Source organism: Halyomorpha halys, unplaced genomic scaffold, assembly GCF_000696795.3.
Source record: "Halyomorpha halys isolate HHAL.00 unplaced genomic scaffold, Hhal_1.1 Scaffold237.1, whole genome shotgun sequence".
Lineage (NCBI taxonomy): Eukaryota > Metazoa > Arthropoda > Insecta > Hemiptera > Pentatomidae > Halyomorpha > Halyomorpha halys.
In genome coordinates, this window is record NW_027112495.1 from 992,039 (window position 1) to 1,016,186 (window position 24,148).

Here is a 24,148-nt window from a genome sequence, read left to right on the forward strand (position 1 = left end):
CAAGATTTTTGTCCTTTAATTCATTCCTTTAACCTAAAATACTTTAAACATTAACCCATTCATTGTTATTGAAGTTGGCAAGGTGTGTATGAGTGTTCACATTGTGTTTGTATTATAGGTAACATCTGCTCACGATAATTTTTATAAATATACAAAATGCATGATAAGCTTCTGGGAGATCAATTTTGCTTTGAGTTGTTGATTTTTTATTTAGTTACTAGATTATTTGATTTATGTAGTTTACTGAAAATGGATTTAGAATTTTCCATTAGGTATATGGATTGAAAATTGTATTATATATTTCTTGACAGTTTTATTGATTAATTCAGGAAAGTGAGTAACTAACTCACATGGCAAATCATTTTTGTTTTATTTTCTATTGATTAGGATTGGGACACGTGTAGAAATTTAAAATAATAGTAAGATAAAATCTTATCAAGAGAGTAGATTCATGGATGCTTTGGATTACGGTCCTCCGACTATCAGAATTCAACCCTTAGGTGTTGTTCTATTATAATTTCCATTATGAGTTATACATTGGAGTTACTATTATTTTAAAATATTGATTTTCGATTGTTTGAGTTACGATGTACTTCAACTATGGACAATTACACTAAAAAAATTATATAATTCAAGTCTCATAGTGAATGGATTTATGTTTATCTATTTTTTTTCCAGTTACACTATTTAAAATATTTATGGTAATTTATTTATTTATCTCAATATTTTTACTTTATTTTAGTGTAATATTTATGTTTTTTTAGTATTAAAAATCTCTGTAAAACTCATTAAATTGTTTCTCTGATATATTTTTGTATATCTTATTTGTTTTATTCTTCCTATCATGCCTGCATAGTTAATAATTAATTTTCTCTAATACATTAATTTTATTTTTGATTTTAGTGGTCATTACTCATTTGCTTTCGACTTCTTTGTCCATGGGGAGAGCCAAGTTTGTGCTAGCGTAGATGTAAGACAGCATCCTCCCATTCGAACACTACTGGCTTCTCACCTTCAACAAGCAGCGCTTCATTCCCAACCTCCTCCTGTCCACGGTAACTTTGATATAACATAGTTATTATAAATTAGGAAACTGAACTATTTAATTTATTTAGTAACCTCACCCTATTTAGTTTTAATAATTTCTCACTTTTTAAGTGTGTTTGTATTTGCCAGAAATTATATACTTAATTTTTCAGTTGTCTCTTAAATTAATCACTTCGAAAAGCCTCAAAAATATTCTTTCTTTTTTTTCAGTTATCTTAGCTCCTTTTGGTCTTGCTGGAACCTTGACTGGTCAGAGTTTCCGGAATAATGACCCTCATACTCAGCGTCTCCTCGAGAACTGGAGGTTGTTTTATCCAATCGACCGTGGACCACACCATTCTGATCTTCCAGCAGCCGTTGAAGTCATAGTTGGTTAGTATGTTGTGGATGTTAAGTATATTTGTAACTCATTTATTATGTACAGGGTGTCTACAGGTCAACAAATTCTTGAATATGTCAGGGGCGAAAAAACAATGATCAGTGAAAAAAAAGACAGTTGCTCTTAATTTAATTCTCAGTAAATTTGCCGAAAGTTTGCATTAGTTCTAATTTTTAATATCTTGCTTATTTTTTCATAAATTATGAATAATTTATATTTTTAATGATATTTTGTGACCTTAATTCCCAAACCTAACTACATTGTAAAATTAAACTACAGTGTAGTGAAGAAGTTTTCAAATTTATTACGATATCCTATATACTTCATAAAAAATTATTTACAAGTAATCATACAATATGTGAACGATTTGTATCATTTAAAACTATTACTGCTATTTTATATGTTAAATAATATTGTGTCTAATTTTGTTTTTTAAATTTTAGGTGGGATGAAGCTTAAGTACCCTTCCCATTATGTTCTTTTAACAGACTTGGACGATAGCACCCATAGCCTGTTTAGTAACCATAACCAGCCCAACCATCCTCCTCCGATGGTTGCGCAACCTCTCACTAGAGGTGAGTTAAAAAGAGCAAATGTTCATGGTCAAAGTTAATATGGTATATTTATTACATAATAATAGTTTTCTATTTATGGTTTTCGATAAGGAATGATCTGAATATTGTTTAGTCAAATCACTTTGAAAATTTTGATCTTTATTACCTATTTGACACAAAAAAATTAATATTTGATATACATTTATAATTTTTAGATTTAGAATTTATTTTGTTAAAAAAAAAATTATTAGGGAATATATTAAGTTTTGATTGAATAATCATCAACTGTCATTAGTTTTCTATTACTATAATTTTATGATCTAAATATTATATACAGAATTTTTGTTTGCGATAATGAATGTATTTTTCTTGTGTATAAACTATTTGCTATAAATTAGTCATTATCTTCGGTATAAGATTAGCACAATTACATGTTAACATTTGTAACACACCGAATCTTAAATGGTAATTTAAAATGTGGTAAACAAAATTGTGTTTTAGCGTTACAACTGTACGTTTTTACATTATTATGACAATTTCAGGTTTAAATCGTGTTGGTCTTCTTGCTGAAAGGGTTTGGCAGGAATCTCTTCTAGTTCACAATATGAATAACTCTAGCAATGGTAGTATTATTAACAATATTAGTAGCACTAATACTAATAGCAACAACAATACGAGTAACACTGGAAGCAGCGGTGGGAATTCAAATACCCCCAGCGTTCCCAGTACGACCCAAGTCGGAGGGCCTCCTCAGGCCAACCCGGGTTCGCCACAACATACACCTGGACAATGGAACTTTGTCGACCCTACTAGGAAGCAGACGTGTTCCTGCTCTTGCAAGTAAGTGAATAGTAATATTTTGGATGGATATTCAAGTATATTAGTGAATTTATAATTATCATAAAGTTTTGTAGGCTATATAGCTAAGCATGCTTGAATCTATTTTAGATATCTTTCCTGTCTTCTCTGTCTTTTCATTTATATGTTGTTTTAAATATTAATTAATTTTCAATTGTTCCAAACTAAGTGTGAAACATTTGGATAGATACCTTGTAGTTACAACTTTTATCTAAATGCATAGATGATGCTGATGTACTTATTCAGTAAGTGAATGTTGTAGTCCTAGATAGTTGTTGTATTATGTGTGGAATGTCACTGTTTTGTCGTTGTTTTAGTTGTTCAAAATGACTTTCTGTCATTTCTATTTATTAGTATTTGTTGCCATACTGTCATCCTTTTTTTTTTTTATATAATATGCTGTTGAACTAACCTAAGAAATTGCATGTAACTTTTCATTTCATCACTTATATTAAAAATTCATTGCTGAGCAAATAATGGAACTTCTTTTGGTTAATTAATTTGCTTATAATTTATTAAAAGTTGTCTGGATTTTATTAAACTATTTTTAATCAAAGGAAACAAAAAATTTAAACAATTTTTAATTGTTATTATAAAAAAAGTCGTTATATTCTAACGTGATTATTTTAGATTTTGTATTATTTTTACGTTGTTCATTAGTGTTGTTATGTTTACTAGAAATTGTTATTCAATAATTTTTTGAAATATTTGTCTTGTCCACTTCTATGTGAATGATAATGTTTTTGTTTTGTTAAAATAATATGTTGTAATGTATGATAATACTTTTAATCTCTAAAATTAATATATTTATAATCTTTATTTTTGTATTAAAAAAATTATAAGAATTTCAATATTTATGAATACATTAGAATCCCAATGTTTTATATTGCAGTTGTAGGGAAAAAAATACACTTTTTTATTCAATCCTCTCGGTTATTAGTATTTATTTTTATCCTCTGAGTTACCTAAATATCTGATTATTTGTATTTCTTTAAAAAAAGTTTCTAACTGGTTTAAAGGTAAGGAGTGAGAAGATGGAGGAAGAAGGCATTGTTTCCATGAATTTCGGTAGTTGACATTTTTTATTTATATTACAGCCCTTTTTTTTTTTTTTTTTTTTTTTATTGCTTGTCTCACTTTTTATAATGTTCCTAATGGTCTAACAAGGCTCTATTAAAGAAAAAAAAAATCATTCAAACTATAACCGTTAGTGATAAAGATACTTATGTGTTTAAACATTATAATGTAGCTCCATCTGTGGTAATATCGCATAACTTGGAATAGCAAAGTGAAGCATACAACTGCTAAGCACCCATCATTTGAAAAGTTAGTAAATAATGGTTTCACAAACACAGAATTCTAACATTACTTTTGTCTTAGTTATGGTTGTGTTGATCGGTTTAAAAAAAAATGCATAGTATGTTGTTGAAAAAACTCTGGTGAGGTGCGTGTATTACACAACTTTCACTTAATACCCTACTTGCTTTCCCAAATTTCGAGTAGGTTGGTTGACTTCTGAATAAAACATTTTTATTTTTCTGCTTCTTTAAAAACCAGTGTAATTAGGATTCTTGAGTTGGGAATAATGAATATTAACTTTTTCTCTACCAAGAATACACTTTAACAGTTTAATAAAATTTCATACGATTATTCATTTTTGAGCTAGACTGTCCACATGCACACAGACTATTCTGTGAGACCCAGTTACTCAGGGTACCTCAAAACGTGTATTTCTGTCAAAAACTTGATTTTCAAAATTTTCCACGACAGCAATACTTCCCCTTGCTGTAAATTTCATATATATAGGCAAGTGAAAATAAAAATCCAATAGAGGAAGTATCAGTCTCAGTGTGTCATATGAGGTTTAGTTTGAATTAAAAGATAAGTTGGTAGGCAATCAATCTTGTGGGCCCTGTTGCAGTCATAATCTTAATAACCATATTAACTTATTCAATATTAACGGAATTTTGTATTCATCCCTTTAGTTTTTTTTACTCATGATTATCGTTATATCGATAATATTAATATCTTGATTATTCATATTTTAACACATGGACCCTTGACAATATTGTTGGGATTCTACTGTATTAAATTTTAGTTGTTAGCAACTTAATCCTGCACTTATGAAGGTTAATTAGAAATAGTAATATTGGTTTCTCTTTTTATAAATTTCTATGATTATTATTTACTGTTTTATGATTGATATTTATTGTTTAAATTTATTTATTTGAGCTAGCTCCTATTCATGTCCTGGGTTTGTTATACATTTCAAGGAAACTTGAGGTTTAATATTGTCCCTCACCGCCCCTTGAACTTAACTCAGTAGAAAAGAGAGTGGATTAAGAAGAGAGAGAACTATGTAATTAGAAGTACTTGTTGATGTCAGCTTCAAACATGAAGTTGTTTCATGTTATCCTGGAAATAATTCTAGGCTATGATGTCCATTTTCCACTACATTATAGTTTGGTAATGAAGTGATTAATTTTGTAAAATTGTTTATTTGCTCTCGTAGAAAGCAATGTTTTAGTGGAAGACTCTTGTTGATATAATTTTTCAAAGTTGAAATATTTTTGTTTTCGATCATTTTCTTGGACCCATTTGGATATGCTTCGATTTTTTTTCTTTTCAGTGTAGAATCATCAAAATAATTTTGATCAAAATCGGTAAGGACACAATATACCCTCCTCTTCTGAGCCTATTCCACGATAACTTATTAGTGGCATGAAGATTGTGGTTTTGTTTAAAAGAAAATTAAAATTTAGGGTATTTTGAACTGATTTTGTGGTCCCATCTTTTATGGAACATTGAATGGTTTATTTATTGAACCAAATGCAAATTAAACTAAGTTTAAATTTAACTTGTTCATTTTCCTATAAAGAATTGTTGATTTCTATAACTTTCATAACTCTTAACTCTTTTCTTTCTTTTCCTGGTTCTGTTAAGCTTTTCTTTTAGTTTTTTCTTTTTCTCTTGTTAAGTAAGTTGTTTTATCCTTCTATATTTATTTCCAAGTTTTTGAAACTAGTTATTTCATTAGTTCATAATGAAATTCAGCCTTTTGTTTATAAAATCTGTGTACTGTTTGTTTCTTGAGTAGTCATGGCCAGAACAATTATTCAGGACCATGCTCCTTATAGATTCCCAAGTCTTAATAAAAAGTATATTGTTTTTATTCTACTTGATCATTATTTTTCCTCTCGTGGTGTCTTTCTGATGTCTTCTGTTTAACATTCTTGATCCATAATGTCCTAAGAGAACAGGAATAATTATGTTTAATATTTTATTTTAAAAAATACTGAAATATTGCCAATTTAATTTACACACCATTGTCACATTTATATGAGAAACCCATTTGGCATTATCTTATGTCAGAATATGTCAAAATTGATTTTATATTACCTTAAAATTATTTAATTGAAAAATTGTGACTATGGGTTCGTTTCTAATGGATGCCTGGGTGAGCATCCGATGTGCATAAGGTAATGTGTTGGGTTAGCTAAAGAGAAGTCTGTCGCACAGGAGGAGGAAAAGTCGCCCATGTTCTGGTTCATGTGGTGGGCCACCTTACCACCGCAGGGCACCACCGCCGCCCATCACAGAATTAAGGTAATTGCTGCCATAAACCTTCACAGCTCTGGAGGTTGCACCGTACAGTCTTGCTGCTTATATCAATCAATCATTCACTACCTATTTAATTTTTTAACATTTGGCGTATTGATTATTGTCATTACCACACACTAACTTTCTTTTTCTTTTTTTTTTATGTTTATTTCTTTCTTGCCGACCTGCATAACTAATCACATCTTTAAAGCTTACACTTTAAAAAATTAAATATAAAGGACTATTATAAATATTAAAGATGATTTTAAAGAAAGTCTGTTTTCAAGGATTCGTTAACCTTTTTAGTTAATAGCTTGTAATAAATGAAAATCAAAATGTTACGTTTATTGTCTACTAATGATGCAAAAAGTTGTTACATGATTTTTCAAAAATAATTTAACTTTCCCTATAAAGTAAAACTTTAGTTATCTGATTGATAAATTAATTATTAAATGGAGGAAAAATAAAAATAACGTTTCTGCATTTGCAAGTTACTTTTTCCCCATATTGGCTATTAATTATGAACTAATGCCATTTGGTGCCTTCACATAATGATAATTGTTCAGAGGTATGCAATAAGGAAGGAACCCCATATATATATATATATTTATTTTTATGTTTTATAAATATATCAATATTTATTTTTCAACACAATCCCATGGCTCTGTTGATATCTAAGAAGTGATACAGAAGAGTGCTATGTCCTGTAAAAATTCTTAAAGAAATTTTTTATATAACTTATAAAAACACAATTTTACAAAAATCTTGCTTGGTTCCTTTTTGTAATTTAAGTGATTCCCCTCAATGCTACTGAAACACCCTGAAATTAATAATAATAATTCAATTAATTTTCTCTTTTGTTTATAAAGATTTTTATTCCTGCCCCTACAATCACAATTTTTTTATCACGCAGTAAAAGTATTTGTCACCTTTGAATATTATTATAATCATTATATTATGGACTCTAATGTACTGTTCACTGTTTTATTTAACAAATGCCTTTGATTGTTCAATGATAATTGAGAGCGTCCTAATTATCAGCTGTAATAATAGAGGAGAAGAATTATGTCAGCTGTTATACACATTAATGTTATTGAATTGATTTTAAATAATTGTTTTTCTCTTCAATATATACTTGAGACTGTACGGTATATCCTGCAGCTATATTGTTGCATTGGTGATGGTGGTGTGCTGTCACTCAAGGGAATAGTTACTTGCAATTAATTTTCTGAGCTTTGTAATAAAAATGTTGAAGCATGTTTTCACTAATACCAGGATCTTGATATATTACAGTCACTTCGTTTATTTTTTGTTTATTTTAGTCTTCAGAAAAAGAAAAAAAATGAGTATTTTGTATTCATAAAATTTTTGTGGATCAATGATACTGCGTCGTCCCTGCTTATTTGAACATAAATGCGTCTTTAATATCTTTATCAATTTTTTTTCACATTTAGCATGCTATTCTCAAGCTTATTTTCCAAAAATTTCAATTCTTCTTTCTGTAAGTAAATACAGTCGAACCTCTGTGTATTGAGCTTGAAGGTCCTTTGAAAAAAATAAATATATAGATACAGAAATAATGATAAATAGATAAATTATGATGTTTCATCACTAACGTTCGGTTAGTCCTCATTTTAAAAAAATGGTACAGAGCTGTTAAATAATCAATTTTAAATGGAAAACTGAATTATTAAATTACAAAATCCTAATTATATTCTGAATTTGTTTTCCTTATTTTACAAAAGACTTAATACATAAATCAGAGAGTACAAAATATGGTCTTATGTATGTATAAATATTTTTGTCAAGTAGGACTCTATTTGAATTAAATTTTACTTTTCACTTTCTTCGGAAAGGAATCTGATGTAAAAATATGTTTTAACATCAATCTCAAAGGCATATTTATACCTATTTTTAAAATAATATTCTATCTTGTGTAAATATATTCGCGTTGAAGTCCATATAACAGTAATACTATGTACAGTATGTAATTAGTACATACGTAACAATTAATATATAATTGTGTTTGACATTGTTTGGTAGATCTTTGTGGTCCTAAGTCGTTAACAGTATTATTTATTTAAGAAAAACTTTTTTCTAAGTCTCAGAAAGAAATATCAAACTGTGTGACACATTTTAAATCCTTTCATTGCTTGTTCTTTCTGTGGTTGTTGTTGACCAACATATGATTTATGCAAAATTAAGTGCTTGAGAATTTTTTTCAGTAAAGAACTTTATAATCTTGTACCATGGGTTTTTATTTTGAAGAAAAAACCAAACAGAGTTTAACTAAGGTGTTTTAAAAAAAAAAAAAAATCAAGTTTACAATATAAAGAGGTTCAGTTGTATGAGAAATTACTTATATTTTTTTAATTTTATTGTTTAAAATCCTATCTGCATTATTATTACTATAAGCATGAATAAAAACCGAGCTTGGAAAGTGAGCCAAAATTTTTCATCGTGCCCATCTTAAATATTACTGAACAGGTAAGATTAGTTTTATTCACTATTTTTGCTTACATTATTTATGTTACGTACTGTCTACACTTATATGGTGACTGCTTTATTAAACATTTAATTAGTATGTTGCTAATCTAAGTAACTACTATTTAAAATTAAATGTACTGTAAGATGTCTGATTTCTGAAACTTACAAAAAAATAAATGTGCATGTTAATTAGTGCATAACTGGTAATTATTTTTGTTTTATGCACATCATTGTTGAATATTATAAAAATAACTAATTTGAATAATTTTGTTAATTGTTGTAATGCCCTAATAACACATTATGGTGCATGGTGAATTTTTTTTTTCTCTTTTTTGTTGTAGCATGTGTTATTATGATATGTATAATTTTGTACCATGTAATTTTTTTTAATTATATAGTTATAATTAATTATTTTGAGAAGGTTGTATATTAAATGCAAAAAACTTTTTAAATAATTGTCCCAATTTTTCTCATTATATTAATGACGTACCAACTTGTAGAAAGTGCCTGAACGATGTTCAGGAAAACTCAGAGCTTGAGAATTGTGGTAGAAAAATTAATTAACAATTAATAAAAGGTTAATTGGTAATTTTTTAAATATGCAATGACATGGCCTTTTTCTATTTTGAAAATGATATAATTGATTGGCTTGTAAGTTGTATGTGTTTGAGATTATGGCTTAATGTTTAATCTGATATTAGAATTTTTTATATATCTGTAATAGCCTGTGCTACATATAAAATAGGAAAAATTAACTAAGTTTAAATTGAATCCATTTTTTCCTGTAAACCTTTTTTTTTTTTTTTAATCCTTTTTTTTCTTTTATTCATTATTCTTAAAAATTCTGATTTGGAATTAGTAACAAAGGGGTTCCATTTTAAAACCAGAATAAGTACATTTTAATTTTTGTTTTTGTTTTTTTAATTACCAGTTTTGTGTTGTTGTTTTTTTCTATTTCTTTCTAAAAACTGTTCACTAACAGTTACTATCATACTTAATTCAAATATAAAAAAATTGAAAATGAAGTTGTCTGGTTTTGGAATGCCACTTATCATATATTACAAAAATATTTTAAAATACTGTAATAATTCTTATGTGAAAATGATGGTTGGGGTACGGTCAGGAATGAAGAACACTTGTAAATGGCACTTTTTCAGCACTCGTTTCAGCTTGAATTTCATGGCTGATTATGAATTATGATATTAAACTGTAAACAAGAATAATATGATAGAAAGCATATAAGACAAAACAAAACAAAATTGCATTAGTGCATGTATGTAAATAATAAAAATTAAAGTCATGAGAAAATTTAAATTAGTAAATTATTGTAAAGTTAGTGAAAATGTTCTTAGCACTACTGTGAAATAAGCCATCAATATGTAAATATGTAAGTAAAGTACAAATTAATATTCAGATATTTTACTCACATATTTTTAAACTTTTCATTTTATCTTTCAAATTGATTTCTTTCTCAGTTTTCTCATTATTTTAATTTTTATTATATATGTTCTAGTATCATTTCCTTATTTTTTATACTGTTTTTTTTTTTTTTTTTTTTTTTTTACTATTTTTGTATTTAGCCCTGAAATTCAGACCAAAACGTGTTATTCACTCCTGATCGCACCTCAAAACCATCTTTTCCTTATATTATCAATGGTCTTCAATAAAAACATGTATTAATTCTTGTTATTTATTTTTAAAATCATTTTATTCTAATAAATAGAAATAATGAAATAAAATATAATATAATTTATTTATTTCTTAAGTTTTCTTAGTTAATAAATTTATATATGAATATTTTGTAGGTTGAACTGCGGTGCTAGCATGGGTCAGAATGATTCTGTCCCGATAGCATCTGTCGGATCTCCTGGACCACCTGAATCACCAGCCCCTAGCGTCCCTCCTCCAACTGACCCGACGATGCCCCTTCTTTCGCCTCAACCCCCACAGCAACATCACATCTCCCAAAGCCCGCTTCTGGATGACAAAGTTGTATCTACACCAATAGATTTTAATGCACCAAAATCAGTTCCTTCCATCTCTAACCAGGTAGAGACAGTTTGTCTTTTAAGTAGGAAAATAAGATACTGATATTTTGTATTCCTCCATAATAGAAAATAGACTGTTAAATTAAAATTTTTTTATGAATTTTACTTGTTTTCTTTAGTTATTCACAAATAAACTTATTATATGGCTTATTGTTTCTTATAAATTATATGATAATTATTTTATTTTGAATTAATATTTTTCACTTTGATATATGTATAAATATATGATAAACGGTTTGCTCAAGTAGTCGACAATTAGCCAACCCCTAATGTAAGTCAACCCTTTATTTCAAATCTACAATAGATATCTCAAAACAAAACTAGGTTGCTTAAATTAAGTACTGTATACATAAATTTGATCATAATTATAAGTATCATTAGCTTTGAAATTAGAAGATATAATTTTGTTTCAGCTTAAAATTTTCAATTTAGATTTGTACTATTAATTCTAAGTACAATTTACATCATCTATACTTCTGTTTTGAATCCACATTACTTTTGTTTCTTCATAAATTGCAGTTTAAATGTACCATTTTTCTTTAACGTAGTAACATCTCTATTCCCATTTTGGACAAAAAGTTATATTGTTTTCTCCTCTCTAAGTGTGTGTTGATAAGGAATGAGTAATTTTCACTTATTATTAATATAAACTCGATTCATCCGACATCATTAAAGTAGTAACAAAATTAAACGTTTGATTTTAAATGAGGGATTGAATCTATAAAAATAGTTTATCTAAGAAATTTCTCTTTACAGATGCTTTCACCTTATGGAGAAGAGGTTAAGACGACTTTGAGCGAGAGTGGGGGAGGGGGTCCAGGAAGCGTTGGGACCATTGGCGGGGGCAAGACGACTCCTTTGGCGGCCAGGACCCCTGCACCAGCTCCTACTCCGCCTCCGCAACCTACCGTTCAACAACAACCACCTCCTGCCCCCAAGAGGCCACTACTCTCTTCATCTGACTATGAAGAAGCTCTAGCACAGGAAATCAGGCCATCCGACCTCCTTTATGATTATTCGCTTTTAGACGCATGGTACTTACTTTATTTTAATGTTCTTCACTATTATTATTAATTTTCTTGTTATTATGTTATAACCACATAAATGTGGCTAGAGCCTTTAAAGGGTTAATATAACATTATGAAACTCATTGCACTACATCTCTAATGTATAATAATTTCTATTTGCAGGTTAAATCATCCAGTGAAAAGGTTTAAACCTATACAGCCCAGTCAGCCGCCTACACCTCAGCAGACCTTTATCAAACAAGAGCCTAACGTGCCTAACTCCAATCCAGTAAGTTAAAATTTCAAAATATCTTTTTCATTACTAACTACTTATCCTATAGTTCCTTTACAACACTTTAATGTATAATTTCTCTTGCAGATTGAAGAAAATGGCTATCCTGGTCCCAGAGGTCCTGGGGATCCTTATGATTTTAATGAAGAAGGAATTTCTGGAATGCATATCAATAGTTTCAAAAGGGTTCCCATAAAGGTATTAATTTCTTTTGTTTAATATAAATTATTTTATGAACTATCTTATTTTTTTAGTTATCTTTTCCTAATTTATGAAGTGATCAAGTGGTAGTGAAATAAGGTTGCTCAAAATAATACTAAAACTATTTATTGTACTCCAGCATTTCGTCCTTTGTTATGGAGCTTCATTAGGGTTTAATAAAACAAGATACAAACATTGTTAATCTTGTTTCATTAGGCCTTCATTGGTGTTCTTGTTTCAGTAGCCAACATGGGGCAAAATGTTAGTGTATAATAAATATTTTTTGTATTATTTTGAGCAACATTTTTTGACAGCCAATGGGACCTACTTCATTAATTTGGAAAATGGGTGTTCATAGTCAAAAGCTCTTTTTCCAGAGATAACATTTTTAGAATTATTGATGTACAGTTACTTCCATACCAGTTACCAATTGTATGCTCTAAGTTGCCATTTTTTTGCGCTTCCGAATCGATATATTTTAACTTTTCGGATTTCTAACATATTGGGATCCCTCTATTCAATAAAATAAAAATAAATATTATTATTATATTTATAAATAAAATTTATTTAATTGGTTAAAATAAATCGATTCGCAAATGCTCGATCACAAAATCGATTATATATTCATTTTCAGCTCTTCTGAAAACATTTAGAAACAGGATCCCAATATATTAAAAAACTGAAAAGTTAAAAGAAATCGTTACGCAAGTAGGTAATGATAGAATAATCTTTTTTCATTCTCAGCACCTCTGAAATTAATCGATTGACCAGAGAAAATATGAAAATGGCCATATGTCAGAAATAAGAAAAGTTTTTGTTATATTATTTGTTAGTTGAAAGTAAAGATAAAGCTAACTAATAATTAGTTTTAGCTATAAATAGCGCTCTTCATAACTAAATGTTAGTTGCTGATTTTAGGTAATAGCTGTTTTAGTGGTAAGAGTTAGTTATAAGCAAACAGATAACAACTAACCAGTTAGTTTTAATTTCCAATGCAACTACTGTTACAAGCAACTTGTTATCTTATCTATTGTCATAAATATATTAAAATCAGTTCATAACCTATGTTTCTTTTATCTAAAAATCAAAATTTGATTTTGTTGTATCTATAGGAGGAGGATAAGGGATTAGTGAATGGCACTGGTCCGTCACCCAGTAGTCAAGGAAAACTGGCTTCTGGAAACTTGTTCACGAGTGAAGGACTCCAGGTTACATACAACGATCTTGACCAGATTTTTAATCATTCCGATGATAATTCTGGTGATGAAACGGTTAGTTTATAATTAACCAGATTTGTTGCTTTACCTCTACACCAAGTTTTAAATATAATTTTCATGAAGACAGATAATGTAGACTTATATGTTATAGCCCTTTAAGATTTTCAGTTAAATAAAGAAAACTTGTTACTACTTCAATATTTATTAAAAAATTCACCTTTTTTGCAGTTGAACGTAACACCGCCGAGTTCTAACAAGGGTCCTGAAGATTGTACAGGTCAATCTAATGGACAGACCATCATTCCTAGTCGCCTATGCCTTACCAATGGCCAGGCTGGAATCCTCAGGCCTGAAGAACTGAGCAAGATGTTTCCGACTCCTCCATCCTTAGAACCTTCACTGGAGCATCCCCTTTTATCTCCTGGTGACGATCATCCTCAGTCACTCTCTCCCCACCACCAGCCTATTCAGGTGAATGTCCTTTTAATTGTTTAGTAGTGTTTGTAATGTGGATTTTTGATTATTTAAATCTTACTACTAAGAAATATATCTTTGCTTAAGCTGTGTTACCTTGTAACTCAAAATAATCAACAAAAAATTGGATGGACATTCTAGGAGAAAATAGGACAATTTTCTTTTATAACAGATTAAAATTAAAATCTGTACCGCTACAACTCAATGAAGGGTCAGGGTTCAGTAATTTGTAAGGAAGTACTGTTACTAGACTAACGGTTGTGTAAGGAGCTGATTTGGTCAGAATCACGCTCGACCACCAGATTTTTACCCAATTAAGGGTATAGAGTGTGATTCTGACCTAATCACCTCCTTGCACGACTGTTGGTCTAGTAATAGTACTTCCTTACCTTGACACTGTGCGGAGCCTTCAAGGGATAAAATTTGATAATTTTGCGGAAGTTGAAATTATGGTCCAAGAGTTCTTTGACAGCCATCCCAAAGAATGGTAACAGCATTAGATTAAGCAATTGGCTAACAGATGGCTAATGAGGTTTGATAACAGTGACTTTGAGCATTAATTGTATTTTATATCGAAGAAATAATAATACAAATATTTGGTTGAAATACGATCATTTTTTTATACATCCCATTATTCGTATCAAGTTGTATATATGTGTATATATATGTATATATAATAATATAATAAATTTATTAATTCTTTGATTTTATCTCTAAACATAATTTCATAGTTGTAATTTCTAGTATATAAACCATGACAGCTTCCACAGTGTCCCAATAATTATAAGTGTAATGAACATATCTTTCAATTTTTGCATGTTGTTTTTGCACCGACATATAGATGTTTCCATCTGGCTACACATACATCTGCATTGGATGTATATATTAAATAATATAAGGAAGTCATTAGGAGCCAAATCCAGTGAATACTGCGGATTGTCTACTAATTTCAATTTTTGGAACAATTCCTCAATTTTAGCCATCGAAACGGCGCATTTGTGCGCTTTTACAATATTTTTATGAAGGAGGATTTATTCTGTTCAAATGAGGACATTTTTCCTTTTATTTTCTCACTCAGCCGGACCAACATTGTATTATAGTGAACACTAATTGTCTTTTTTCGAAATAGTTGAGGCTAATTCTTCATACATACCCATAAAAACATGGTTGGCCTTAAAGAGTCCACTGTTCTGACTGTTTAATTTATCTCAGACATGTAAGTGGTATATTCGTGTTTCATCTATTTATATTAAATGAACATTTATTTAACAATAAATTATATTTTATAAGCTCATAATTTTGTATTAATATTTTTTTTTCCTCTATGGAAATATAATATGATGTAATTGTTTTAAATAGGAATATAATCAATTTTTGACTTCTGTAGGACTGGTCTTTTGTGTTCAAACCCTCGCCTATTAGTAAGTTCGTTGGTTCAAGCAAGTATGCTCCCCTAACTACACTGCCAAGCCACAACCTTCCTCCTGTCACTCTTCCAGCCAACGCCATGTATAAACCTTCGTGGTCACTTCCTCACCAAGAGAAACAGGTTAAGTAAGTAGACTGATTAAAGTATTGGGATTATTTTTCTGGTCATAAATTAATATAATTTGACACTTCACACCTTAAAAATGCTTATGTGTCATTGATTTTATCCCTAGAGACCGGATTTTATTTTGCAGTAAAAAAAAAAAGTGCAAAATCATGCAGTAAAAACTCAAAATGTGTTTAAATACCCAAATCCTACAATAATCCTAACTTATTGTTCTGTCTATTGTATCTACTTTTGGTATTTTGTTCTAGTTTAAAATACTATTAAAAAAGTCAGACAGAAGAATGAAGGATTAAAGGTGGAGTGGGAATCCAAGTTAAACAATAAAAAACTTATGGCTTGAGAGACTTTTTCATAGTTACACTAAGCAACTAAGTTAACTTGTTATTTTTTTTATAAATTGCCTTACCCCAATTATTAGAAATTCTAAACTATAAATTAAATTAGCAAAACTAATAAAATGAAATTAAAATAAAGAAATACTGGCATACATAATATTAGAAATCTATAATGAGCATTAAACAAAAATCAAATTTGTGAAATTTTGCCCAAATAAGTAAGGCATATAATTTTATGCCTGAAAAGACTCAAAATGTGCAGTTTTGTGGCGAAACCACGAAAAATGTAATTTTGGAACTACATATAATTAGTATTATGAAAGAGATGGTCAATCATTTATATTTTAAATTAGTGTTATTTGAATGTCTTTTTTTATGATTCGAATTTATGTCGAGGTTTGGTTGAATTCAAAACTAGAAGAAACCAACAGATGTAATTTTACGAAAATCCAGTCTCTAATTACATAAATGTTATGATAACAGTATTAATGACAAAAAATCATTTTATAATTAAAATTAAAAAATGAAATATTACAATATCACAATGACTAATTATATTATATCTCTTTTAAACAATCACTAAGAGTATTTCAAGTTGTTTATTTTATTTATAGTCCTACATCAGCTAGCCGAGGACTGCCAACTACCTCTGGACCTGGAAGTGTAGGGCCTAGGACCCCGAGCATTCCTGCCCTGCCTCCTGCCACTCCCACTGGAGCCGCCTCCAGTCCTGCACCATCTGCCCCATGGGGTAGGGCACCACCTCCTCCTTATTCTCCCGCCCAATATCCTCCTCCTGCCCCTGTGCATCAGCACCAACCCCCTCCGGAGGCCAATTCTCTTGTCGTCATTGTGCTCCTTTCCGACACTGCCTTTAACATCTTTAGGGATCACAACTTCGACAGCTGTACGCTTTGTGTTTGCAACGCTGGCCCCAAGGTAAGTACAATTAATATGTGAAATATGTATACAATTAATTTTTTTAATGATTGAAAAAAAAATGGTCAAAACCAAGCATTTGTATCACATCACTTAATGCTTAATTTTGACCAGTTTTCTTTTTTTGACAGCTTTACTACATAAGATTCATTAATGAAGATAATTAAAGTACTCACTGACTACCATTAGGGTATGCAGTGAGTGGAGTAATAATGAACACAAATAAGTGAAACTTATTTTATTTGGTTCTGTGTTCTGGCCTAAATTCCAAGCCTTTATCAGGGTTAAAAAAAAAAAGAAAGAAAACTATTGATAATTACAAGTAATGAGATAAGGACAATAAACAATTCTTTATTTTCTTAATTTTACTTGTATATTTTCATGCCATGTTAATTTAAATTTCTTCATTTTTTAAATAAAGCACTGTTTGGTTTGTAATATTTTTTCTAGTATTTTTAATGTTTGTTTTCTAATTGTATAAATTGATATCTTTGTAATATTGTATTTTATCTTCTTTTATTATCATCAAATTTTCATTATATACTCTTTTTTTTTTTTTTAATCCTTGATAGAAGGCCTGGAAGGTTTACCAAAATATCGGCACAATTAAAATAATTTTTACTTATTTGTGTTCATTATTACTCTACTGACCGCATCCTTTATATGAATTATAATATAATTATTTTTATCTAGTCATTATCAGCATTTGTAGTGGTTATTAAAGATAATGGAATTAAATTTATTTTGAAGATATTAGTAGACACAGTAGCACATTAAGCATTTAAAGTAGAAGATGCTTTCTATTTCATAAAATCAATGTTGTCTCTTCACTCTACTTTACTTTCTTTTTTAAACTTACAACTATTTCATGTTTGTGATGATTAATATAGTTTTGAAAAAATATTTCAAATTAATATGTAATTTGATATAAACCATTCACATTTTACTTAATTTTTAACTTAGAGCACATATTGATTTATGTGATGGGGGAAGGGTAACCAAGTCCTTTTTATTTTTTTTATCAGTTTTCTCATTAATGTTATTTTTACCTGACATATGAAGAGTAATTCAGTTCTTTTTCATATTTTTTTGGTCTGGAGTAGATGATTTATTATTTATTTTAGTAGTAATTGTTTGATAAGAAATTGTTTCCTCCTTAGGTGGTCGGTAACATTCGTGGCAGCGATGCTGGAATGTACCTGATTAGCAGTAATGGCTCACCTTATTCACCTTTATCGCCATCGCCCCATCTTCCTTTGGAGGAGGAGCATATAAGATGTAATTGTGGTTTTTCCGCAGTCGTCAACCGGCGTCTTTCCCATCGAGCTGGTCTCTTCATTGAAGACGAGTTTGAAATAACTGGTATATATATATTTTTTTTTTTATAACATAGCCATAATTTAACTTGTTTTGGCTAAAATAATGTATTTTAATTACTAGGTTGTTTCATATGAAATGTCAGGTATCATAAAGGTTGTTAAGTTAAACAACTTCATGAAATCGAAACATTTTTATTCAAAATATTTACCCTCATTTTCTATAAATTTTCCCCTTTATCAACTTTTCAAACTCAAAACTGATGAAGTCATGGTTTAGTAAAGAAACCAAACCAAAAAATACATTTTTGACCTGAGAATCATTTTCTAAAATTTTTCCTTCGTGTTGGAGATAAATCTGGTGAATTAGGTTAGTGTGAAAGGACTTTATAACACAGCTCATTCAGTTTATTGAGTATAGGTTCCTTCAATAATTATGTTTTTGGATCCAAATTTGGTTTTGGCATGCTGTATTTGTATGATTGTAGATCGAATATGATTTTTTTAACAATGTTTTACCTTGGAATCGTACATGGTGAATTAGTGGAAAAACGATCTTTTTTTATTTATTTTTTGCAATGACTGGCGCTCACTCATGGTAGAGGTTGAAAATGATCCAAACCTTTGAGATAATGACCCTTATATGAAGTTGAGTAAATACAAATTATTTATGAAAGGAATATGGTCCGGGTGCTGTCAAAAAAACTCAAATAGTAGAATTATACTATTTTATTGAGCCTAAATAAACAAAATTATTTATATTTTGATAATGCTTCAAGACAGATTCACCAAAAAAAGTTTGGTATTACAAGGCCTGTGATTTTATAATTTATAATGATTTTATAATTCATATAAAATTTAAGATTCATGTTGTTGTTGTTGTTGGTTAGTGCTTTAGGGTGTAAAACTCTGAGGTCATCAACGCCCAAGATTCATGTTATGATATCTTCTCAAAGATAATAATCTTTATTTATTCTGGAACAAGTCCCTTTAGAATAATATAACAGGCATTGAAAATAGTTTTTAATCTCCTAGAGCAAAATACAAAATTTAAAAAATAAAAGTATTGAAATTATAAGTCATCATAAAATATATATAATAATAATAAATTGGGGGGTAAAAAAGAAACAATAATAATTTAAAATTAGGGAAATAATGTTTATATAACTACAACATTTAAGTAAATATTATAAGACATCCAATAATTCTTGTCTTAAATATAAAGAAAGAAAATAAGAATAAAATTAATTAATTTAAATGAAGCAAATAAAATAAAACAAAATTATAAATCATATCATAAATTATTAAGTAACAAACTTCTAACAAAATAAGATCAAATAGAAAAATGAACTTAAATTGATTAACAATAAGGAACAGTTAATGTTTATATACATTCATAGACATATTTACAAGTTTTAAATGAAAATCCGAAACATCAAAGATAAAAGATAATAAATCATAAATCATGAGGTATATTCCAAGAATAATAAAATATAAAGAAAAAAAATATCAAGGAATTGTGTGAGAAAAAGGGATCTTTTTTTACTCAATGCCTTTTTACCTTATTATTGCTTGGGTGTAACTACTGTGAGTTGAGGTATCAGCAGCTTCTGTCATTGCCAAATGTTTTTTAGCAGTCATCCCTATGTTTGTTTCAGGTTTACTTGAGGAGCCTGTGGAAAAGGAAACGGCTGTGTGTGTTGGACGGGCTGAGATGGAATTGATGTCAGGTCAGTGCCTGGCTGTCAACTCTAGCTCTAACGCTCTCTACCGAGCAGCGACACAAGTCCGACCCGCTACTCCACTTCCACCACTCAACATCCTCTCGTTGCGGGACTCTAACCACGTGTCCCTTGTAGCTCTGGAGCAGGGGCGAATAGCAGCTCAACATTCTCAATCAATGTGCAAAGTAAGATTTCTCCTTTTATATCAGTTTGTTTATTAATATACTTTGTGGTCTACCTTATGTCTTAAACAGTGAAATATAGGAAATTGTTCTCAGTAATGTTTAGATGAGTAATGTGGAGTGAAAATCACTTAGAATGACCAGAGTTCAGAAAAAGTTTAGAAATAATTTAAGTTTGATTATTGTGGTTTTATTCACCTGACCAATTTATTTATTAAATCAATCTTTAATACATTTAAACTATATCAAAATTAGGTTAGGTTTATTTAAATTATTTAAACCAAAACTGTATCTACTACAAGTTTTTATTTTTTCATATGTAACACATGATAAGATTGAAAACTAACATTAATTATATTAATTTTTCATCACTAAATATTTATTGAATTATTAGATTTGTGTCCTTTTAACATTTTTAATTTAAAAGTTTAGCTTCATTGCTAATATATCCCAGGAATATCTAATATATTGGAGATAAAAGTTTATTTATATAAGAAATACAATTTCTTATAGGATAATAGAAATTAGGAATAATAATATGTTGAGGTTTAGTAGTCTCGGGGCAAATCCCTTACAGAAACAATGCGAGTCATAGTAAAATTAAGATAGACTAGATAATGATTAGACTGTCCGAAATGTCCAGAAGATAAAATAAAGGAGATTAGAAGTAGTAAGATTTTTTTTCCTTGAAAAGAAAAAAAAATAAGTACAAAATATTTTATATTTTTGACCCTGTTTACCTGTTTTAATTCTGCTGTATTATTAAGGTTTTTAACTATCTCATTACTTGCTTTTAAATTTATATTTCCCATTAAACTTCTATTTTATATTCTTTTCTTTACTATTTTTAACAGATGGAGGAAATAAGCAATTATGGAAGACCTGGAAGTGGACCTGTCCACAGGTGGGGTTTCCTACGAGCCAAAGGTCCTCCATCCAACCAGGACATCGTGAGAGTGATGAAGCAATTGCAACCTCTACTCCAGGAAGCCATCCAGAAGAAGTGCACCACTAGACTATGGGAAGCACCCACTGTCTCTGGACCTCTAACCTGGAGACAGTTTCATAGACTGGCTGGAAGGGGTATGTCCTGCTTTGTTAAGTACTTGGTCACTTTTTGAAGTCAGAATTATATATCATTATTACTATCATAATTTCAGGTACTGATGATCGCTGTGAGCCACAGCCAATCCCATCGTTGCTTATGGGGAGAGAAAAGGACTGGATTACGTTAGCTCCTTATGCTGTTCACCTTTGGGAGAAACTTTTGTTGGAACCGTATTCTTACTCACGGGATATAGCTTATGTTGTTGTTGCACCCGATAACGAGTTTGTCCTAGCAAGTGTGAGAAGTTTCTTCAAGGAGCTCTCCTGCATGTATGAGGTATAATTACAATATCAACTTCCTTCATATGAATATTCAATTTCCCTTTGTAATATTATATTGATGTTAGCTGAAAATTTTTATTTGTATTATAAATATTTCATATTCAGTAAAGGGACCCTGCTTCATAATAAAGTACAGATTAATACTGTGCTCTTGTAGTTTGTACTTGGTATAATTTCACTGATTTGTGCAGTGCTGACTTATACTGTTTAACTGTTATAATATTGCTAATATTCCTCCCCATCATGGCAAAAAGTATTAGTGCTTATACTTAGTAGTTTCTATACCATTATACATGGACTACTATTATATTTCTATAATACTATTAGCTTTTATCATGAAACAGGGTCTTGGAGGTGCATTTCAATATTAATTGTTTTTTCACAAATAAATTAATATAAATGTTTTCATCTTTTATCCAAATTTATTATCAAATATTTTTTATTTTCTGAACTCTTTTTAGTTTTTAATCAGTTTACTTGTTTGATTCATTTTCCTTTTAGTCTAAATAGCTGGAACTTATATTTAAAACAAAATTTTATTAGGTATGTAGACTAGGCCGCCATGTGCCTATAACCAAAGTGCTGAGGGATGGAATCTTACGAGTTGGTAAAACAGCCGCAATAAAGTTGGCCAAGGAACCATTGGATGAATGGTTCTCCAACCTCACGGACACCTACCAGGCCAACATGCTCAAACTTTATGCTCAGGTACAATCATCTCCTTCTTTTGATAACAAAATAATCATATATTAAATCTCCTGATACACATATGTTGTATTGGTGAATGTTTCGTTATATTTACTAATTGAAGGATACTTCATGTAACAATCAGTGTCATTTTTTTTTTTTTTATTCAAGTAACCTTCCTCTATCTCTTCCACTTTATTTTCTTATAATAAGGACTGTCTTTCATTTCATCGTATGAGTGAATAATTTTATAGAACAGATTCAGCTCAACTTTAAGAGAAAAAAAAGAAAAGTAGACTGCACTTTATTACCATTATTAATAAATTAAGATCTGGAACCTAGTCATATGCCTAGTCAAGTAAAAATTACTGATACTGCATTTATTTATTATTAATTTTTTTTAGTTTCATGTCCTTTGTTACCTTTAGTTGTGAAAACTTTGTTTACATTTAATAGGTATGTCGCCATCATTTGGCTCCACATTTATCCCAAGTGCCCCTCGATAGAACTCTTCTGGATCCTCCTGAGGGCTCTAATCCCGTTCCTCGATCAACACTTGGGGCTTCTGACCAGCCTAACACACCAAAGCAGATGGATCCACAAGGTAAAATTTACCATTATTATATGTTTTTGAAGGATATTTTTTCAATTTGAAGTCACAGTTATTGACTTAATATTTAATATGTAACATGTTAAAAAAAAATTCAGTAATATAGATTTATTTATTCATTATGAAATTATTAATTTTTGCTTTTTCTTATGAAGATGATGGGAGCGGAAGTGGCAGTGAATATACATTTGGTGGTAGTAGTTGCGGTAACAATGGCTGCAATAGCTCAATTGACGATGATGGGTCTGACCCACCGATGATAGTTGTTTACCTTGTAGAGCCGTTTACTGTAGGAGCTGACTCACCCGAGCTTCAGCGTCTTTCCTGCGTGGGGTTGCTGAAAGCCTTTAATACTGTGATAGCCAATGTACCTGACAACCTTAGATCTAATATTACTCTGCAGGTACATAATGATTTTTTAATGTTAATTGGTTGATGTTTTGTATAGCTCAAGTTTATGTAACATTGATTGTCAAAAATCAAAATAATTTTATTTTGTTTATATCATCATTAGTTTTTAAAGTGGAAGAATATCGTTTGTTATATAGTTAATTACTACTCGTGAGAATGAATGGATTCAAGCTTGAGACTATGTTTACTTACAAATAACTTGTCATAAGTGATGAAATATAAGCCCCATTAATAATCTATTCAAAATTATGAGCACTGAGGGGTTCGGTTTATAATGTGCAATTCATGAAACAAACATTATATCTTTGATGCACGGTCATAAGGCCTTAAGTCACTTTTTGAGCATTTGGAGATTACGTAGTATTATAGCACCAAATCAGAGCTACCGGTTGGTAATAAGGTCTTAATGCTTCAGGTAGACTTACTACTACATTCTTTTATAAAATAACAATCACAAAAATATCAATAATTAGATTTTACTTAATGTTTTGAACTTTGTTATTGCTCTCCTGAAAAATTCATCTTTTCGACTTAAGCCCTTATGACCACGCATCAAAGATATAAAGCGACAATTACTTATCAAATCTTTATACACTATAAGGAGGAATTAAGAACTAATTTTAATGGAAAAAAAAAATATTAGTAATGTCTATGTAGATTAAAATGTGTAATTTTCAACCTGAAATATGTATCTTAAATCTAATCTAACATATGAGAAAGACAATTATAAATACTAAATTTCTAATTATGAATTGAATTGGGAAAAACTTAATTATTATTAATAAAGATAAAATTATTAGTGGTATCTGTTTAGAATATAATGAGAAAGAAATATA

General features: G+C 29.7%; 1 protein-coding gene across 1 annotated transcript in view; it reads left to right on the forward strand.

The window, feature by feature from the left end:
• skd (mediator complex subunit skuld) overlaps positions 1 to 24,148 on the forward strand; it is a 107,923-nt gene that overhangs the window by 74,688 nt on the left and 9,087 nt on the right. The window contains exons 5-24 of the mRNA XM_014419379.3: positions 904 to 1,055; positions 1,258 to 1,419; positions 1,870 to 2,001; positions 2,523 to 2,820; positions 6,358 to 6,444; positions 10,731 to 10,974; positions 11,730 to 12,007; positions 12,164 to 12,269; positions 12,360 to 12,470; positions 13,586 to 13,744; positions 13,919 to 14,161; positions 15,552 to 15,718; positions 16,669 to 16,993; positions 18,154 to 18,355; positions 19,968 to 20,218; positions 21,070 to 21,298; positions 21,376 to 21,599; positions 22,148 to 22,312; positions 22,748 to 22,895; positions 23,057 to 23,304. Of these exons, the coding sequence (XP_014274865.1) occupies positions 904 to 1,055; positions 1,258 to 1,419; positions 1,870 to 2,001; positions 2,523 to 2,820; positions 6,358 to 6,444; positions 10,731 to 10,974; positions 11,730 to 12,007; positions 12,164 to 12,269; positions 12,360 to 12,470; positions 13,586 to 13,744; positions 13,919 to 14,161; positions 15,552 to 15,718; positions 16,669 to 16,993; positions 18,154 to 18,355; positions 19,968 to 20,218; positions 21,070 to 21,298; positions 21,376 to 21,599; positions 22,148 to 22,312; positions 22,748 to 22,895; positions 23,057 to 23,304 (3,931 nt within the window). The remainder of the gene's footprint in view (positions 1 to 903; positions 1,056 to 1,257; positions 1,420 to 1,869; positions 2,002 to 2,522; positions 2,821 to 6,357; positions 6,445 to 10,730; positions 10,975 to 11,729; positions 12,008 to 12,163; positions 12,270 to 12,359; positions 12,471 to 13,585; positions 13,745 to 13,918; positions 14,162 to 15,551; positions 15,719 to 16,668; positions 16,994 to 18,153; positions 18,356 to 19,967; positions 20,219 to 21,069; positions 21,299 to 21,375; positions 21,600 to 22,147; positions 22,313 to 22,747; positions 22,896 to 23,056; positions 23,305 to 24,148) is intronic.